The sequence below is a fragment of the Manacus candei genome, unplaced genomic scaffold (genome assembly GCF_025592945.1).
Source record: "Manacus candei isolate 608988 ecotype Guabito, Panama unplaced genomic scaffold, ASM2559294v1 h1tg000164l, whole genome shotgun sequence".
Taxonomy (NCBI): Eukaryota; Metazoa; Chordata; class Aves; order Passeriformes; family Pipridae; genus Manacus; species Manacus candei.
The window spans coordinates 276160-296354 of record NW_026138212.1 but is presented as its reverse complement, the minus strand read 5'-3'; the positions used below and the strand labels follow the sequence as shown (position 1 = coordinate 296354).

Genomic DNA, 20195 nt, shown 5'->3' with positions numbered 1-20195 from the left:
CAAATGGGACTCCCTTCCCTCAGGGTTCGGTGGCCTCTGGTTTTCCTGAAGGCTGGGGGGGATCTGGGAGCCAAATCCCAAGGGATCCAGCCCAGCTCTGCACACACACACACACACACATTTCCAGCTGGTCACAGTCTCACGGGGGCCACCACCACTCAGCACATTTGCACACAAACACCCCTCTGAGTTCCTGGCACTGGGTCTGATGGACTAAGAAATGATCAGTCTGGTGGTTTGCCCTCAGAGGAGTAAGATCCAATGATGCATTTCTATTTTCATGACAATATAACCTGGAAAACACAAACATATTTCTGCTTCATGTGCAATTTAAAATTCAAAGACACAGAAACATTCCTAGAGTTCAAGTCCCCAGGTTTGGTTCCAAATGTCACTCGGTCCCCCTGGGACAAGAACAGTGGCACACACGGACTCAACAGCCCTGCACAAGCCCAGGAGTGGGGGGGAAATATCCTTGAGAGCACTGCTGCATTTCAAAAAGAAGTCAGTCACATCAACTCTCTAACAACAATAAAAAAGAGAAGCCAAAATAAATAACTGTAGACAGGGTATTAAGTACCTTGAGAATACCAATAAGAAAAAACTAAGAATAAAGGCATCTATTTGAAGTACAAAGAGTTTGGGAGACACCATTTGTTTGCCACAAAGCCTTTATTTTGTTGGCTCTTCTATAGTTAGAACCCAAACCTTACCCTCCCACAAAAAGCAGAAAACCTCTTCAGAGAGTTAGGAGATGGAGTCAGTTTGGATTAACGGGAAGAATATCTCTGGAGACAAAATAAAGCAGAGAAAATAACCCCATCCTCAACAACAGAGCTGCCTCCCCACTGCCTGCCCCTGGACACTTGCTCTGGGGGTGACAGAGCCTGAAGTCTCCTGCCTAGTCCTGGGCAATACTTCCTGGGGACCACAGCACCACTGAGTTCCTAAAAATATCACAGCTTGGGCAGGTGCTTGGATTTTGTCTGGATTAACTCCCCCCTTCCTTTCCAGGTGCTGCCCTACTCATTGTAATGGTGCTTGTACTCCCTGAGCCATTCCCTCCCCCATCCAACCATCCCTTGTGCCCTCTCTGACAAGGACAGTGGGTCCAGGTGTTCTGCCACGCTCCCAGGGCACAGGGGGGGACTGTGGAGCCACCCTCGAGGGGGGAAACGTGCCCTGCCTGCCCTGCCCAGGGAAAGGGAACTGCCCCAGTGTTCCCCAGCACAAGGCACCCTTGGAAATATCCACTGCAATGGGACACTCAGGGACAGCAACAAGCACTGCACGAGGCTGCTCTGGCACAGGACCAATTTTAGCCTCAGCTTTTCTCTGGACCACTTCACTTTGTTTGCCACCTCATCCTGCAGTCAGAACTTGCTGTCCTTGCAACCTTTCAGGGTGACCATAAATGACAGAGGCCTCTGCTCCAGCACCCACAAGGGCCTGATCCATCTGACAGGATCCATTTTTCCAGGGAATTCAAAGCTCCACCTGAGGACCAGGGTCTTTTCTCACCCATCCCTGTGCTGCAGCTTGGCCTCCATCTCCCTGTGCTTTCAGTTCCCTCCATGGTTGAACACTGGCAGCCCTGGCCCTGGGCGGAGCTCGGCATCCTGATCCCATCCCTCCTGGCCCCCGGAACCGCTGACTCAGCAATGGGGGGCCCTCCATTGCCAAGGGCACGGGCCCGTCGGGGCTCACGGGGGGAGCAGGAGGGCGAAGGCTCCAGCCCTGCTGCTACAACCTTCCACCACTACAGCCAACAGAGGAGCCTCTCCAGCCCTGCCTCCCAAGGCATCCTCAACAAACCCAGCCCAGCTCCACAGGACAAACTGCTCCCTGTCTTCCCAGGCCAGTCTAATCCCAGAGGCTCCCAGGTCATGCAAAACAACTGCCCAGGAGATCAGAGACCCCAGTCCATCTCTTCCTAGCACAGGTTTGGGTTAGTTTGGCAAACAGACCAACTGAGGAATTCCCCAATGTTTTCCCAGTTTGACCCCTGTCACACCAATCACCTTAACACTGCCAGTCCTTCATTCTCCCTCTCTTGGGATAAGGACTGAGCAAGTTGGACCTGTGTCTGACCAGGACATGTGCAAACCAAATGCTGGGGACTGGAACACACACCTGGCACTCCTGCAGCTCTTACAGTCACATTCCAGAGAAAACAGCCAATTGCACCCTCACTGCTCATTTCTTAATCCCAATCCCACACTTCTTTGGCACTTGGAGCACCACTTTTAGAACCCAATTACAGCCCATTAGAGAGCTCCCTGTCTAGCAGGGACAGGGACCCCTGGGATACTCTCAGCAATGCCTGAATCCATGGCAGGGACCTTGCTTTGAGCTCCCCAGGGCCGGGCACCCCGAGGATCTCCCCGAATAATCCTTTCGGTGCGCGCTGGAGTCCTCGGGGTGCCCCAACCCGGGGGGCACCAACAGCACTGTCCCTCCAGGGGGCCAATTTGGTCCTAAACTGCAGGGGGATCTTGCCTGTGTCCCAGACTGGTCCGAGGATCTGAGGCCCTTCCCGAGAAAATCTCGGTGCCGGCGTGAAGGGCCAGAGATCCCTTGGAGCCACGGGAGAGCAGGCACAGAGTCCCTCCTGGGGGGCAATTTGCCTGCCTGAAATCAGCTCTTCAAAGGAGCCTCTAAAACTCAGCTGGTGAGGTTTAGAAGCCAGGCATTCCTTGCTTACAACACCCTGCCATGATCCCAGCCCCACGGGGGTCCTGGCAATCTGCTCCCAAAGGGCACACGGAGGGGTCTCCACTGCAGCTGATGGGAGGGGTCAGCATTACAGGAGGGCTCATTTTCCTTCCCTGCATTCCTGTTCCACATTCAGGACATTTCCCAACACTTATCACCATACACAACTACCCTTAGAAGGTTTCCAAGGGGCTTCACCGAGGGCCTTCCCAGGTCTGCTCTGTCTGGAGCCCTCCAAGTCCTCAGTGCCTGCCTGAGGAACCTCAACACAACTCACCTGCTTACACAGCAACTTGGTGCTGCTTGCCTGCTGCCTCACTTCCCTTCTTCCTTCTTTCTTCACCTCCCTTGCTTGGTCCCTTTCAATCCCTGGGCTCAGCTCTGTGCACTTTCCAGGCTCCATCCCACTGCAAAAAGGATTAGCCCTTGTTACATCTCAACACTCAGAGAGCATTCCCCCTTTTTTCTTAACACTGGGCCATCAGGCCAGGGTCTCATTATTTAAAGCACAGTTTGACTCCTCAGTGACAACAACAGCTACAGCCCTGAATCCTAACACAGGCTGAGACACAAACACGGATGGGAACTCTTAAGGATCCACTTTGTCCTGCTCACCAATCAAAAGGAGCTTTCTGAACTCAAGAATAACAGACCCCAGGTCCTTTTACTGCAACTTTACCTGCTATAAATGTGACCCACAAGACCTGCAAAGGCCCTTCCCACTTCACCTGCAGGGCTGGCAGTGCCACCACTGGACACGGCCCCAGTGGCTGGGCAGGAACGGAGGGGCTGGGGCGTCCAATCCATTGGCCCAGGCGGCACCAGGAGTTCCTGCAGTTCCTGAGGGGAGAGCCTCAAGCCAACAAAGGATTAGGAAGAATATTTTAAACTTCAATGTGTCTATCTCCTGGAATATGGGGACTTTGATAAGTCCTACTGGTGCAACAAGGACACACTCAAGGCTATCTATTAAAAGGATCTACCAGCACTCAAAAGCTATCACTGTCCTTCTGTCAGGGGGAACGCAGCAAACTCTCTTTGCCAGGAGCCTCCAGGAGGACTTCCAGCTTTTGGGGCTCCCTTTTAACCATTTTTCCCATAACTGGAGCTGGGACTATCACCTGCCCTACAGGGGGAACAGCCCACAAAGTTCACCATCAGGGATGCCATTAACTGAAAGTCCCTTCTCAGGGGGGTCACTGCACACCTTGGCCTTTGTTTGCCCTCCCCACCAAAGATGCTTCCAACAGTTCTGACACATCTGGCAGACCCACAGCTCTCCTCAGGGAATGCTTCAGCTGCTTAAAGGCTGCCCTTGCACCATCTATTCAAAAAGTTGCCATAACAGTCTTACCACACATCCCGAGGGAGCAATGCAGAGTCCAGCCCGTCCCACCATTCCCAGCAAGGCAGTTCATGGGCTGTCTGGGGCTCAGGGAGGAGTCACGGGGCTTCTCTTCTTCCTGCCTGCTTGCCCCATTTTCTCCTGCAAAAGCAAAGCTTTCTTGGCTTTCCTTGCTCAAGGAGATGCAAAGGCCATCTTTTAAATCCAATACTGGAAACTCCTCCAGGTTGTCATTCAAGGTGCTTCTCTCAGGTCCTGCACTAATCAATCATCTTGTCCACTGGTTTTCTTGGCAGGTTCTTGCATTCACGTCCTACAAGCAAACCAGGAGGAGCCAATTTAGCTGTTCCTGCAACCAATCCAGTCTGGCATTCTGATTTTAAAGGATACTGGGTTGGCCTTACCTGGAGAGATCCCACATCAGGGGTAACACCTACAGGTTCTGCCCTCTTCCACTCTCCTGCAGCTCCACTGGCCCACACCACAGGAACAACTGCAGCTGCCACTTCAGTCAGGGCCTTGCTGCTGACAGGAGTTATTCCCTGCACAACAAGAGCTGCTGCTTGGACACATTTAGTTTCAGCAATTACAGTGTCAAGAGCCCCAGTTTTCAATTCCATTTCTGCCTCAACTTTTCCAGCCCATCACTTCCTAGCAGAGGTTTGGGTGAGTTTGGCAAAAACACAAACTGAGGAATTCCCCAATGTTTTCCCAGTTTGACCCCTGTCACACCAATCACCTTAACACTGCCAGTCCATAATTCTCATTCTGCTGTGTTCAGGACTGAGGAAATTGTACTTGTGTCTGACCAGGACATGTGCAAACCAAATGCTGGGGACTGGAACACACACCTGGCACTCCTGCAGCTCTCACAGTCACATTCCAGAGAAAACAGCCAATTGCACCCTCACTGCTCATTTCTTAATCCCAATCCCACACTTCTTTGGCACTTGGAGCACCACTTTTAGAACCCAATTACAGCCCATTAGAGAGCTCCCTGTCTAGCAGGGACAGGGACCCCTGGGATACTCTCAGCAATGCCTGAATCCATGGCAGGGACCTTGCTTTGAGCTCCCCAGGGCCGGGCACCCCGAGGATCTCCCCGAATAATCCTTTCGGTGCGCGCTGGAGTCCTCGGGGTGCCCCAACCCGGGGGGCACCAACAGCACTGTCCCTCCAGGGGGCCAATTTGGTCCCAAAATGCAGGGGGATCTTGCCTGTGTCCCAGACTGGTCCGGGGATCTGAGGCCCTTCCCGAGAAAATCTCGGTGCCGGCGTGAAGGGCCAGAGATCCCTTGGAGCCACGGGAGAGCAGGCACAGAGTCCCTCCTGGGGGGCAATTTGCCTGCCTGAAATCAGCTCTTCAAAGGAGCCTCTAAGACTCAGCTGGTGAGGTTTAGAAGCCAGGTATTCCTTGCTTACAACACCCTGCCATGATCCCAGCCTCACGGGGGTCCTGGCAATCTGCTCCCAAAGGGCACACAGAGGGGTCTCCACTGCAGCTGATGGGAGGGGTCAGCATTACAGGAGGGCTCATTTTCCTTCCCTGCATTCCTGTTCCACATTCAGGACATTTCCCAACACTTATCACCATACACAACTACCCTTAGAAGGTTTCCAAGGGGCTTCACCGAGGGCCTTCCCAGGTCTGCTCTGTCTGGAGCCCTCCAAGTCCTCAGTGCCTGCCTGAGGAACCTCAACACAACTCACCTGCTTACACAGCAACTTGGTGCTGCTTGCCTGCTGCCTCACTTCCCTTCTTCCTTCTTTCTTCACCTCCCTTGCTTGGTCCCTTTCAATCCCTGGGCTCAGCTCTGTGCACTTTCCAGGCTCCATCCCACTGCAAAAAGGATTAGCCCTTGTTACATCTCAACACTCAGAGAGCATTCCCCCTTTTTTCTTAACACTGGGCCATCAGGCCAGGGTCTCATTATTTAAAGCACAGTTTGACTCCTCAGTGACAACAACAGCTACAGCCCTGAATCCTAACACAGGCTGAGACACAAACACGGATGGGAACTCTTAAGGATCCACTTTGTCCTGCTCACCAATCAAAAGGAGCTTTCTGAACTCAAGAATAACAGACCCCAGGTCCTTTTACTGCAACTTTACCTGCTATAAATGTGACCCACAAGACCTGCAAAGGCCCTTCCCACTTCACCTGCAGGGCTGGCAGTGCCACCACTGGACACAGCCCCAGTGGCTGGGCAGGAACGGAGGGGCTGGGGCGTCCAATCCATCGGCCCAGGCGGCACCAGGAGTTCCTGCAGTTCCTGAGGGGAGAGCCTCAAGCCAACAAAGGATTAGGAAGAATATTTTAAACTTCAATGTGTCTATCTCCTGGAATATGGGGACTTTGATAAGTCCTACTGGTGCAACAAGGACACACTCAAGGCTATCTATTAAAAGGATCTACCAGCACTCAAAAGCTATCACTGTCCTTCTGTCAGGGGGAACGCAGCAAACTCTCTTTGCCAGGAGCCTCCAGGAGGACTTCCAGCTTTTGGGGCTCCCTTTTAACCATTTTTCCCATAACTGGAGCTGGGACTATCACCTGCCCTACAGGGGGAACAGCCCACAAAGTTCACCATCAGGGATGCCATTAACTGAAAGTCCCTTCTCAGGGGGGTCACTGCACACCTTGGCCTTTGTTTGCCCTCCCCACCAAAGATGCTTCCAACAGTTCTGACACATCTGGCAGACCCACAGCTCTCCTCAGGGAATGCTTCAGCTGCTTAAAGGCTGCCCTTGCACCATCTATTCAAAAAGTTGCCATAACAATCTTACCACACATCCCGAGGGAGCAATGCAGAGTCCAGCCCGTCCCACCATTCCCAGCAAGGCAGTTCATGGGCTGTCTGGGGCTCAGGGAGGAGTCACGGGGCTTCTCTTCTTCCTGCCTGCTTGCCCCATTTTCTCCTGCAAAAGCAAAGCTTTCTTGGCTTTCCTTGCTCAAGGAGATGCAAAGGCCATCTTTTAAATCCAATACTGGAAACTCCTCCAGGTTGTCATTCAAGGTGCTTCTCTCAGGTCCTGCACTAATCAATCATCTTGTCCACTGGTTTTCTTGGCAGGTTCTTGCATTCACGTCCTACAAGCAAACCAGGAGGAGCCAATTTAGCTGTTCCTGCAACCAATCCAGTCTGGCATTCTGATTTTAAAGGATACTGGGTTGGCCTTACCTGGAGAGATCCCACATCAGGGGTAACACCTACAGGTTCTGCCCTCTTCCACTCTCCTGCAGCTCCACTGGCCCACACCACAGGAACAACTGCAGCTGCCACTTCAGTCAGGGCCTTGCTGCTGACAGGAGTTATTCCCTGCACAACAAGAGCTGCTGCTTGGACACATTTAGTTTCAGCAATTACAGTGTCAAGAGCCCCAGTTTTCAATTCCATTTCTGCCTCAACTTTTCCAGCCCATCACTTCCTAGCAGAGGTTTGGGTGAGTTTGGCAAAAACACAAACTGAGGAATTCCCCAATGTTTTCCCAGTTTGACCCCTGTCACACCAATCACCTTAACACTGCCAGTCCATAATTCTCATTCTGCTGTGTTCAGGACTGAGGAAATTGTACTTGTGTCTGACCAGGACATGTGCAAACCAAATGCTGGGGACTGGAACACACACCTGGCACTCCTGCAGCTCTCACAGTCACATTCCAGAGAAAACAGCCAATTGCACCCTCACTGCTCATTTCTTAATCCCAATCCCACACTTCTTTGGCACTTGGAGCACCACTTTTAGAACCCAATTACAGCCCATTAGAGAGCTCCCTGTCTAGCAGGGACAGGGACCCCTGGGATACTCTCAGCAATGCCTGAATCCATGGCAGGGACCTTGCTTTGAGCTCCCCAGGGCCGGGCACCCCGAGGATCTCCCCGAATAATCCTTTCGGTGCGCGCTGGAGTCCTCGGGGTGCCCCAACCCGGGGGGCACCAACAGCACTGTCCCTCCAGGGGGCCAATTTGGTCCCAAAATGCAGGGGGATCTTGCCTGTGTCCCAGACTGGTCCGGGGATCTGAGGCCCTTCCCGAGAAAATCTCGGTGCCGGCGTGAAGGGCCAGAGATCCCTTGGAGCCACGGGAGAGCAGGCACAGAGTCCCTCCTGGGGGGCAATTTGCCTGCCTGAAAACAGCTCTTCAAAGGAGCCTCTAAGACTCAGCTGGTGACTTTTAGAAGCCAGGCATTCCTATACACTGTGAGATATTTTAAGGCTTATCTGACTGAAAAGCATAAAGCTTTTATCATGGACACCTGACCTCCCACAGACAGTTCCTTTCCCCTTTCAGTACAAAATTATTTTCATGGAATCACTCAATAGGAAGTGCCCAGGAACCCCAGACTGTGCTTTCCAGAACAGAAAATAAACAGAAGAACGGAGTTTTGCACAAGTGTAACATACTCCAGAACAGACCTGACTTTAGTTTTACCCTCTGTGTTCAAATATTCCATAGAAAAGCCCCAGCAGTAGAGCTGGTACATTCCCAAGAGTATCCTGGAAGTCCCTTTCACGAGGGCTGGAGGAAAATCGCAGTTGTATCGCAGTTGAAAATCCCTTGTGCCTGCAGATGCCTGGGGATCCTCTCCATCCACCTCGTGCTCTCCCAACAGCAGAAAGGGTGCTGAGACAGGAGGAAGGAAACCTTTAGCATAAAGCTGGGGAGGAATATAAAGCTTCCTTTCCTGGGGAGCTTTGCAAAGTCTGCAACGAGAAAGGGAAAACTTGCATCTCCTTTGGTACACGTGTCAACAGAGACTGAGACTTTTTGCCTTTTTCAGACAACCGTGCCCCTTTTGGCTCCCTGGCAGCTCCAATGGCACCAGAACCCCCTTCCTGCACACCCACGGCTGTCACACACAGGCACCCACACACCTTTGCTCCAGCCCACACGTGGCCAACATCTCCTCACCCTGGACATCCCAAGGGCAGTATTTTTGCTAGAGAGCACAGCAACCCCCCTGTCTTCGCAAACTGCCTCCCTGCAAAAAAGGAATCGTTTTCCTGGACATTTCTCCCACAGTCAAGGTCTTTTCAAACTGCTGTCGTGCCACCAAACCTGCTCAGGGTCCCTCCCAGCTTCTGCCTGTCCTTGCATTTAAAGGCATGGGCACATTCTATCTTCCAACAGCAAACCCAGCTCCTCACGGGCAGTAGAAGCCCTGCTCTCACCTGGACAGACTGCCGGGCTCGGCACAGCTGTGGCTCATGGAGCAGCTTCCCAAGGCCGTTCTCTCTCCCAGCAGGAAGCACAACTCACCTCCACACCAGGGGAAACCACGAGCGAGGCTGCAAATGGACACAGAACGAGCAAAAAGCATTAACGCAGCACCAAAAAACCAAGTTAAAGCAGTCTTTGCCTCATAACCCTGCACGGGGAAAGGGTTTGGAATCCCAAAGCAAACCCTCAGACACCCAGAGAGCACAGGACCCACAGCCATGCCACGGCTCCCCCCAGGGGCACCTGGCAGGTAACGGGCTTACCCGGCCCCCGCTGCCCAGCCCAACGCGCACCTAAACGCCCCCCAGCTCCCCCGGTCCATAAACCCAGCGGACAAGGCGCTCTCCCCTCCGCAGCCCGGGCAGCAGCGGGGCCACACCCTCAGCCCTCACACAGCCGGCCACTAAACGCCCCGCCGACGCTTCTATACCGCGGGCCGGCAGCGCTGCCCAATCAGCACTCGAGCGCCTCCGCCCAATCCCAGCCCGCCTGGCCCTGCGGCCCCGCCCCGCCCGCTCAGCCCGGCCCCGCCCCTCGGCGCGGCCCCGCTCCCCGTTCCCTCCGCGCGGCTCCCGCCGCAGCCCCGGCGGGCGCTGCTGGGGCCGGGGAAGGGCGGGTGGGAGCTCCGCGGTCACGGCCCGGCCGGGAGCTCTCCCGGGACAAGGGGAGCGGGGCCTGCGGGGACAGCGGCCTTCTTGGGGGCGGGCAGGGCGGGGCCGGGCGGAGCGGCGCGAGCCGGGGGGCGGGCCTGGGCGGGCCGAGGGGCGGGGCCGGCGCGATCCCGCGGCGCTTCGCTCTGGGCTCCGGGGCTGTTCCGGGCTGGTTTTGGGGCACTGCGCACACCCTGCCCTGGTCACAGCCCCGCCCCAGCTCGCTGCACTCCCCGCACCCCTCGCTCAGCTCCGCGGGGATTTGTGCCTCCTCTGAAGGTGGCAAATGTCTGCAAAGCCAGTGGGAAAGCCAGAGAGCTGCAGCCCCCGGGCCCCGCCGCGGCTTCCCCGCCCTCCCCCGGCCCCTCCCGCCCGTCCCGCCCCGCAGCGCCGCTCCCGCTGCCGCCCTCGACCCCAAGGAAGGAACCCCGTGCCCCCAGCACAGGCCGGTCCCTCCCCGGCAGCCTCGGCAGCGCCGGGAGCGGCCGCAGCCCCCAAGGACGGGCGGGGCGCGCCGGGAGGGGCCGCGCGGGGCGGGGGCGGGTCCCGCGGCTGCGACCCCGCGGGGAAGGGACCCCCGGGCCGGCCCCGTCCGGCCCCGCCGCTGGCCCTGCTCGGCCACCGCCCCTCGCCCACAGTTTTAACGTTAGAGAGCCAAGATTTAACCCAGAGCGCCGCAAGCTCCCACGTGCAGGGCATTTCCACAGACTTGTTATTTTTCTCTTTTTAATGACCACATGGCTAAAGTCAGGGAAATACAATCAGCATTCCCTAAACACCATCACTTCTACACCCACCTGCGATCAGGGGCCGATGGGCAGCAGCCTGCCCTGGACGGGCTGCAGGGATGGTGTGAAGGCCACTGTGCCCCAGGTTTGAAGGACTCTGCCCATGATCCCCGGCCCGTGGGCAGAAAGCCCAGAGCCAACGGGAACTCCAGCCAGCTGCAGGCAGATGTTACTCTGTCCCAGTTTGCCAGGGGTGGGCACGAAGGGGCCCTTCCCCGTTCGGAAGTGGAAGTTGTCCCCTGTGCACAGCCCGCTCTGATCCTCGGCCTCGTGGGAGCCAATTCCCTTGTCCCAGCCCACTTCCTGCAGAGAAGAAAGGGAAAGATTGCACAGAAGGGAGACATTCTTCCCTGGGAGGGTGGGGAGGTGGCCTGGCACAGAGAAGTTGTGGCTGCCCCATCCCTGCAAGTGGCCAAGGCCAGGCTGGAGGTCTATTAGAAGGTGTCCCTGCCTGTGGCAGGGGGTGGAAGGAGATGATCCCTGAGATCCTTTCCAACCCAAACCACTCCAGGATCCCAGGATGATTCCATGCTCTCTCTCTGCATTTCTTTGGCATCATTTCCTCTCAAGAACAACATCTGCGATTTAGTTGATTGCTAAAGCCATCATTTTAAAATCATCCCAGGAATCCAAAGGGACTGGAAAACACACAGAAATCATTCCTGCACCCACCAAAGCATTAGGAATTGGAACCCCATTCCCTCATCTCTCTCCTTGTTCTTCTTGGCTGGAAAACCTGATGATCCCCACTGGCTGTTTTTAGGCTGCTTTTCTTCCACAGCTCCTTTCCTCCCGGCTGAAGCCTCCTGGCATCTTCAGGGCTTATCTGGAGGGAAGCCCCTCTGAAGTATTTCCTCTCGTGGCAATTCTGTGGGATGAAGAAGTAAAAAAAGCACGTCAAGAGCTCCTTCTACCCCCTTCCCTCGCAAACACCCTCCCAGTTTGTCCTTGGCAGCTCCATCCCCCCGGCAGCCGCACCCGACGCTTCGGCTCCGCTGGGAAAGGGACAGCAAGTGCAGAAGCAAGTTCAGGTCTGGGCAGGGGCTCCCTGGGGAACGGCACTTGAGTGCTTTAGTCCGTGGCCTTTCCTGCTGCCCTCCCTCCTGGAGGCAGAGGATGACCCGTCCCTTGTTTCTCCCACGCTGGCAGACCCAGGTCCTGCTCCTTTGGCCCCACTTTTCTTGGCAGACCCGGCATCATTTCCCAGGGTCCCCAGGAAACTTCTGCACTCGACCCACTGCTAAGTGCAGAGCACAGGGCGAGGGAAGGACAAATTTCTCGGCACCCACCCCCTGGAATTTCCCTCCTCCGCAGCACGCTCCCGTTCCCGCTGTCTCTGGAGGTGCCCACACGAGTCCTCCTTCTCCCAGCCCTGCCAAACTGACACACACACAGGAGAAATAACAAGTCTTGCTTGCACAATTCCCCACCCTAACCCTTGCCTGTCCTGCCCAGAGCTGAGGGAAATCTGACGGAATATTAATAAACCACCTTTGTTAAGAGCAGTCATCAGCCCGGTCCTTCAGGCTTTGCAGGAGTTTGTAGGGAACAGCCCCCAATTCCAGTCCTACCTCTAAATTTGTAACAGCTTTCCTTGGAGAGATTCTGGACAGTAACACATACAACAGAAAGAAAAGACTGCACAAGGAGTAACAGAAGGTTTGCCATGAAGAACAGAGGTTCCTGTTCTCCCTCATCAGGCTGGGACTGGAGGACCCAGTCTTTGCCATCAAGAGACCAGAGCGTTGTCATTAAGACTTAAACCTCTCCCCCACGGGTGTTTCTCAGAGAACTGGGCCAGCACTGAGCTACTCCCATGTGCCTGCAGTGCTTTGGGGAGGGACAAGACAACCTTCCACTTGTGCTTGGAAGAGAATGAAAAGTCATTCCCCTTCTCTCTCTCTGACCCAGCACCAAAGCAGTCCTGTAGGACAACACTGGACTAGGCCTGATTCAACTGGGAAAGAAAAAAATCCTAAACAAACCCACCCTGAATTTCAAGGTAAAAATACGCTGCTTCCTGAACAGGAGCACACAAAATGCATTGAAGCCAAACAGAAAATGACAAACCAGAAAAAAAAAAGAGCCAAAAGAAATGCTCTGCCTGCCTTGATATGCTCTCTGTTTGACCATTCCAAAGGGAATTCTCCACAGATCAGAAGCAATTACCAATCATTTTTCCTCTGTAACAAATGAACAACTTGGGTTTCTGCTGAGGGGCTGGACATGTCCAGTGAGGGTTCAGGGTCTGGTGGGTTGTTTATGGCAGATCCTGACCGGCCCAGGCCAAACCCAACCACCCCCATTGCTGCTCCATCCCACATGGAGAATATTGATACTGTATAGAAATACTCCCCTTCTCTGCTACTCCATCCTTCCTTACACATGCGTGGAGCAGGTTTTCTCCACCCTTTGTTCCCAGCAACAGCTCTCCAGCCCGAATCCCAGCTCCCACAGACACAAACTAAACACACCTAAGGTGATGGTTCCATCAGCACCTGGAATTCCAAGCTCCCTGTTCGCTGGAATGCTCATCCCAACACTCACAGCAATCTCACCTCAGCCCACAGGCTCTCTGTCCTCAGAGGCAAGCACAGCCTGCTCTGGCACCATGTTTCCTCTCATTCCTGATCTCCTGCAAACCCCCAGGGAAATCCAATCCCTCAGACCCTGCATCCCTGGACACGAGGGGAACTGGAGTTTGACCCGGATCCCAGCACCCTGGATAAGTGTGTTCCCACGAGCACGTGCCTGTGGCTCCATCCAGCCCATCCATCCCTCCTTTTCCCCCAGGGAGTCCCAAACCCTCCCCCAGCTCCCCTGCGTCTGTCCCCCGGCCCAGCCCAGCTCCAGGCTCTCCCCCAGCACTGTGTCAGCCCCAGCCCTGGCAGAGCTGCAAACAGCCCCCAGCTCGGCCCCCTGGGCTCCTGAACCCCCAAGCCAAGGCTCGGGCTCACCAACGGGGACCCACCTGCCCCTCTCAGCACAGCCCAACCCCACAGCTCGGGGACCCCACGCTCACCCAGCCCTTCACCCCTTCCTCTCCACCCTTCCCAGCACGGCAAGGACCAACCTGCAGTGGAAACAGAGCCAGTGCCCAGGGAGCAAATGCCAACAGGCAGGAGGAGAGAAACGTGTCCCTCTGACTTACCTCACCCCACGGGCTGCACCAGGTGCCCCCAGCGCCGGTCGGTGGGGCTGGAGCCTGTTGCCTTTGGCTGCTCACACCCCAACACATTCGGCATTGCTGGACCCAAGTCAACGATTTTCCCTGTCCTGAAAGAGAGGAGAACAAGAAAATTAAGTGCACCGGGGAAGTCAAAGGCCCTTGGCTTTCACCCTTCTCTTCTGATTACTCACCACAGGCGTTTCTTCCCTAAAACCTGCTCTTACCCCGCACCCCCCGCCCCGGCCGGTCGCCGCCACTGCCCTGGCCGGCGGCCCCGAGCGCTTCAGGCCCGGCCCGGCCAACGCCTCGCTCTGCGCGGGCGCCGCTTCCCGGCCCGCCCCGACCGCCGGGCGGCACAGACCCTCCCCGCGGGGGGGGTGCGATGCCAGGGCACATCCGAGCCCGGCCCTGCCGCCTGCCGCTCTCGTCGCCCCTTCTCCTGGCGGCGGCACGCAGGTGCGAGTGTCTCCGCAGAGGCGAGAAACCTGCCTGTCGCTTCCCCTGCCTGCAGGCCCCGCTGGCCGCGGCAGAAGAGCTGCCGCCGCCGCCCCCCTGCCGGCCCCAGCTTACCCCGGTGACGATCTCCTGAAGAGCCCGACGTCGGATCTGCCGCCGTGGGTCGCTTCCGGAGGGGGGGAGGCGGCGACGCAGCCCCGACAGCATCTCCGGGGCACGGCGGGACCGACCGGGACCGGAGCGGAGCGGAGGGGGGCGGGCGGGCGGCGACTGCCTGGGGTCCCGCGCCTGCGCAGCGGCGCCGAGAGGGGGCTGCCCGCAACGGTGCCTGCCGCCGCCCGCGCCCGGCGCCGCCGAGCGCCCCGCCCCGTCCCCACAGCGGGAAGCGGCGCGGCGAGACGGCGCTGCGGGCGCGGGGCGGGGGTCTGGGTCGGGGCGGAGGTCAGGCAGCAGGATAAACGCCTCTCTGAGGAGAGGGGACCTCTCGCCGCCATCTTTACTGTGGTCGTTCCGGTCCTGGTGGCGCCATCTTTACTGTGGGCTTGGCGAACTTCCGGGGGAGGACTTCTGGTCTCTCACTACTTCCGGTGACCGAGTTTACCCAAATTAGCGTCCCTCCTCGCTAATTTCTGCGCTTTCACCCCAAGAAATCTTCACGTTATTCCCCCCCCGCACACCCCGGGACGGACGGGAGACCGCGAGTCCCGCCCTGCCGCCGGAACCGGCCCTTAACTCGAGCAGGGAGCGCTGCACCGGCACGAGAGCCACTGCGCATGCGTCGCCGGTCCCTCTCCTGCCTGCCCTTACTTACCACGTGATCGCCGGCGTCTTGTCAACGACTGCGCATGCGCTGTTCAAAATTTTTTCAATGCAGTTCCCGTTTTCCGTCAGCAGGTGGCAGTATTTCATCTCAAATATATGTGCAATTCCTTTTCTCTGTCACCAGGGGGCACTGTTGCTATGCGATTTTTTACTTATGGCATTTTTTTTTGTTTTATAACCGTATTTGTTCGTGTAGTTCTTTTGGGAAATCGGATAATTGGCTTGTAATTGCTGGTGGTTTGAAAATTTACTTGTGTAATTAGGCTCTTCTCCTGGTTTTAATTCTCTAGGCTCTTCTCCTAAGAGAATTAAAATCAGGAGAAGAGCCTAAAAAAAAAATGAAAATCAGGGGAAGAGCCTAAAAAAAATGAAAATCAGGAGAAGAGTCTAAAAATATAAAAATCAGGAGGAGAGCCCAAGAGAATTAAAATCAGGAGAAGAACCTAAGAGAATTAAAATCAAGAGAAGAGCCTAAAAAAATTACAATCAGGAGAAGAGCCTAAAAAAATTAAAAACAGGAGAGGAGCCTGAAAAAATTAAAATCAGGACACGGGACTAATACAATAAAAATCAGGAGAGGAGCCTAAAAAAATTAAAATCAGGAGAGGAGCCTGAAAAAATTAAAATCAGGAGAGGGGACTAAAAAAATTAAAATCACAAGGGGAGCCTGAAAAAATAAAAACCTGGAGAGGATCCTGAAAAAATTAAAATCAGGAGAGGAGCCTGAAAAAAATTAAAATCAGGAGAGGAGCCTGAAAATCTTAAAATGAGGAGAGGAGACGAAAAAAATTAAAATCAGGAGAGGAGCCTGAAGGAATTACAATCAGGAGAGACCCAGAACTCACCCAAGTCTCCCCAGAAAACTACCAGAAACTGATTCAAATCTCCCCAAAAATGACCCAGAACTCACCCAAATCTCCCCAAAAAATGACCAGAAACTGATTCAATTCACTCCAAAAATTGATCCAGAACTGACAAAAAACTGGCCCAAATCACCTCAAAAACTAACTCCAAATTGGCCCAAAACCTGACCTAAAAATGCAAAACCCCCCACCCAAACTGACCCAAAATGATACAAAATCAGCCCCAAATATGACCAGAAACTGACCCCAAAATCCCAAAACACTGATACCAAGACTCACCCAAATCTCCCCAAGAAAATGACCCAAAAGTCAGCCCAATCACCCCAAAAAATGATCAGAAACCGACCCAAAATTACCACAAAAATAAACCCAAAACTCACCCAAATCATCCCGAAAAATGACCAGAAACTGACCCAAATCTCCCCCAAAAATGACCAGAAACTCACTAAAAATAACCCCCAAAAATGATCAGAAACTGACACAAATCTCCCCAACAAATGACCCAAACTTTATTTCTTTTCTTAGCAACAAATCCCTTCCTTTGCTCCCCTCTGGCCCTGCCCACACGGCCCCAGTTCAGCTCTCAGTGAGTTCTTGCTTCTGGGCAGCGACTCCTCTGCCTCTTGCTGGGGCGGCAGCAGCTCCTGTGCCGGCAGGGAGAGGGACCCCGAGCCAGGAGAGGGACCCCGAGCCAGGAGAGGGACCCCGAGCCAGGAGAGGGACCCCAGAGCCATTACAGGGACCCCAGAGCCATTATAGAGACCCCAGAGCCCCTATAGAGACCCCAGAGCCCCTAGAGAGACCCCAGAGCCATTATAGGGACCCCAGAGCCACGATAGAAACCCCAGAGTCCCTACAGAGACCCCAGGCCATTATAGGGACCCCAGAGGCCTCCAGAGCCCCTATAGAGACCCCAGAGCCCCTATAGAGACCCCAGAGCCATTATAGGGACCCCAGAGCCCTCCAGAGCCCCTATAGAGACGCCAGAGCCCCTATAGAGACCCCAGAGCCATTATAGGAACCCCAGAGCCCCTATAGAGACCCCAGAGCCATTATAGGGACCCCAGAGCCCTCCAGAGCCCCTTGCTGGGTCACAGCCCCTCTTCTCCTGCCCAAACCCACCTTTCTGGCTGCAGCTGCTTTTCTTCTCTGGCTCCCCCTTCCTTCCCCAGGGAGCTTTGCCTTGTTCTTTGGCCAGGCTCCAGCTGCAGCTCAAGGGCAAAGCTGCAACTACAATTCCCCCTTCGGGTTTTTCACCTGAAAAACAAAGGCTTGGGCCAAACTCTGACCAGTCACTCGCTGAACACGAGACATCAAACAGGGCACACAGAATAAAATGCATCCAACTCTAAATCATGTTACAATGACTGTCCACCCCAATCCAGCACTGACATTAAAAACCTTCAACCAACCAAAATGACCTCCAAACATCCCTTAGATAGAGAAAAGCACACCAGGAACAATGCAAAAAGAAAAATTCCAAACAATGCTCAATTAAATAACCATGGACTGATATAAAACATGTTTAGGGAACTTAAACCACTTCTTCCCATTATTCTCCATCAGAAATTACCCTTATTTAAGTTCTCCTTTTAACACTTCATTAAAACTGACTTATTAGGAAATGGTTTGAACCAAGAGAATTAAAATCAGGACAAGAGCCTTAAAAAAATTAAATTTAGGAGAAGAGCCTTAAAAAAATTAAAATCAGGACAAGAGCCTTCAAAAAATTAAAATCAGGACAAGAGCCTTAAAAAAATTAAAATGAGGACAAGAGCCCAAGAGAATTAAAATCAGGAGAAATTCACGTTATTCCCCCCACACACACCCCGGGACAGACGGGAGACCGCGAGTCCCGCCCTGCCGCCGGAACCGGCCCTTAACTCGAGCAGGGCGCGCTGCACCGGCACGAGAGCCACTGCGCATGCGTCGCCGGTCCCTCTCCTGCCTGCCCTTACTTACCACGTGATCGCCGGCGTCTTGCCAACGACTGCGCATGCGCCCCCCCCCCCCCCGCCGCCCGACCGCCCGGCTTCGCTTTCTTACTGCGGCTCCCCCTCCACTTTTCCGGCTCCCTGGGGTTCCCTCACCCACATTTCGGGGTCCCCTTCTCACATTTTAGGGGTGATGACCCCGCAATTTACGGTTCGGGGGGGGGGGAGGAGAGGAAACGGGGTGCCCAAGAAGGGGTTTCTTTTTTTTTTTTTCTCTCTTTTATTTCATTTTCATTTTATTTCCTTTTTAGTTTTTTTGCCTTTTTTTTAAAATTTTCTTTTTTATATTTCCTTCTTTACTTCGTTTATTTTTTATTCTCTTTATTTTTCATTTTCTCTCCCAGTGCTCCCCAGTAACACCCAGTGCTCCCCAACAACCCTCAGTAACACCCAGTGCTCCCCAGTACACCCCAGTAACACCCAGTGCTCCTCAACAACCCCCAGTAACACCCAGTGCTCCCCAAAAATTGACCCAAAACCGACCCAAATCACCCCAAAAGCTGACCCAAAACTGACCCCAAAACCTGACCCCAATCATCCCAAAAGCTGACCCAAAACTGACCCCAATCATCCCAAAAGCTGACCCAAATCACCCCAAACAATGACCCCAAACTGACCCCAAAAACTGACCCAAATCATCCCCAAAACTGACCCAAAACTCTGCATTTCTTTGGCATCATTTCCTCTCAAAAACAACATCTGCGATTTAGTTGATTGCTAAAGCCATCATTTTAAAATCATCTCAGGAATCCAAAGGGACTGGAAAACACACAGAAATCATTCCTGCACCCACCAAAGCATTAGGAATTGGAACCCGATTCCCTCATCTCTCTCCTTGTTCTTCTTGGCTGGAAAACCTGATGATCCCCACTGGCTGTTTTTAGGCTGCTTTTCTTCCACAGCTCCTTTCCTCCCGGCTGAAACCTCCTGGCATCTTCAGGGCTTATCTGGAGGGAAGCCCCTCTGAAGTATTTCCTCTCGTGGCAATTCTGTGGGATGAAGAAGTAAAAAAAGCACATCAAGAGCTCCTTCTACCCCCTTCCCTCACAAACACCCTCCCAGCTTGTCCTTGGCAGCTCCATCCCCCCGGCAGCCGCACCCGACGCTTCGGCTCCGCTGGGAAAGGGACAGCAAGTGCAGAAGCAAGTTCAGGTCTGGGCAGGGGCTCCCTGGGGAACGGCACTTCAGTGCTTTAGTCCGTGGCCTTTCCTGCTGCCCTCCTTCCTGGAGGCAGAGGATGACCCGTCCCTTGTTTCTCCCACGCTGGCAGACCCAGGTCCTGCTCCTTTGGCCCCACTTTTCTTGGCAGACCCGGCATCATTTCCCAGGGTCCCCAGGAAACTTCTGCACTCGACCCATTGCTAAGTGCAGAGCACAGGGCGAGGGAAGGACAAATTTCTCGGCACCCACCCCCTGGAATTTCCCTCCTCCGCAGCACGCTCCCGTTCCCGCTGTCTCTGCAGGTGCCCGCACGAGTCCTCCTTCTCCCAGCACCTCAGAGAATGTCCTTTTCACCCAGGTCCTGCTTACCGTCGTCCAACAAAACACGCTGACAACATTTTTCACGATGCCAGTGGAGAGCTATTAGAGCACACTGCACAGGGAAGCTGAGCCTGCCCCATCCCTGCAAGTGTTCCAGGCCAGGCTGGACGGGACTCGCAGCAACCGGGGACAGTGGAAGGTGTCCCTGCCCACGGAAGACAGGCTGGCCTTTGAAGGTCCCCTTCAAACCAAATCGCTCTGGCATTCCCCTCCAAAATCACTCCCAAAGAGACACAGCAAGCAAAGCAGAGGGACTGCACTCCCAGCTTTTCTTACCTGCAGGCACACACAGCACAGCACGTTGGACATAAAAGCCACAGGGTTAGTCCTGCCAGAGGCGTCCGGCACACCCACGGCGACCGAAGGGAAAGAGGGAGCCTGGGAACACGGAATAAAAGACACTGTCGTTAGGAGTACACCGAGCAATAGCCGGGTCATTCCCACAGGCAGCTGCGCTGTGCAGTCCCACAAAAAGCTCCGGCTCCGGATTTAAGCTCGGAGAAGCCCGGCAGTGCCAAAACACTCCCGCTCTCCGCTTCCCGGCCCGCCCCAACCCCCGGGCGCTGCCTCGCGGTCGCCGCCTGGCGGACACGGCCGGGAACGGCACTGCAGCCGCGCCCCCCCCTTGCG

At 54.7% G+C, this 20195-nt stretch overlaps 1 protein-coding gene and 1 long non-coding RNA gene across 2 annotated transcripts; both read right to left on the bottom strand.

Moving 5' to 3' along the window:
* Positions 1–11041: 11041 nt before the first annotated feature.
* On the bottom strand, positions 11042–19972 carry LOC127463498 (uncharacterized). Its single transcript, XR_007900877.1, has 3 exons — positions 19842–19972; positions 18881–19012; positions 11042–11455 (listed from the first exon to the last, which is right to left on the bottom strand). It is a non-coding gene; the product is annotated as an uncharacterized LOC127463498 (long non-coding RNA).
* Positions 11452–14864, bottom strand: LOC127463497 (putative hydro-lyase KRH_21160). Its single transcript, XM_051773008.1, has 3 exons — positions 14459–14864; positions 13871–13995; positions 11452–11587 (listed from the first exon to the last, which is right to left on the bottom strand). The coding sequence occupies exons 1-2, from the start codon at positions 14836–14838 to the stop codon at positions 13872–13874; spliced, it is 504 nt and encodes a 167-aa protein (XP_051628968.1). The 5' UTR covers positions 14839–14864; the 3' UTR covers positions 11452–11587; position 13871.
* Positions 19973–20195: the final 223 nt, after the last annotated feature.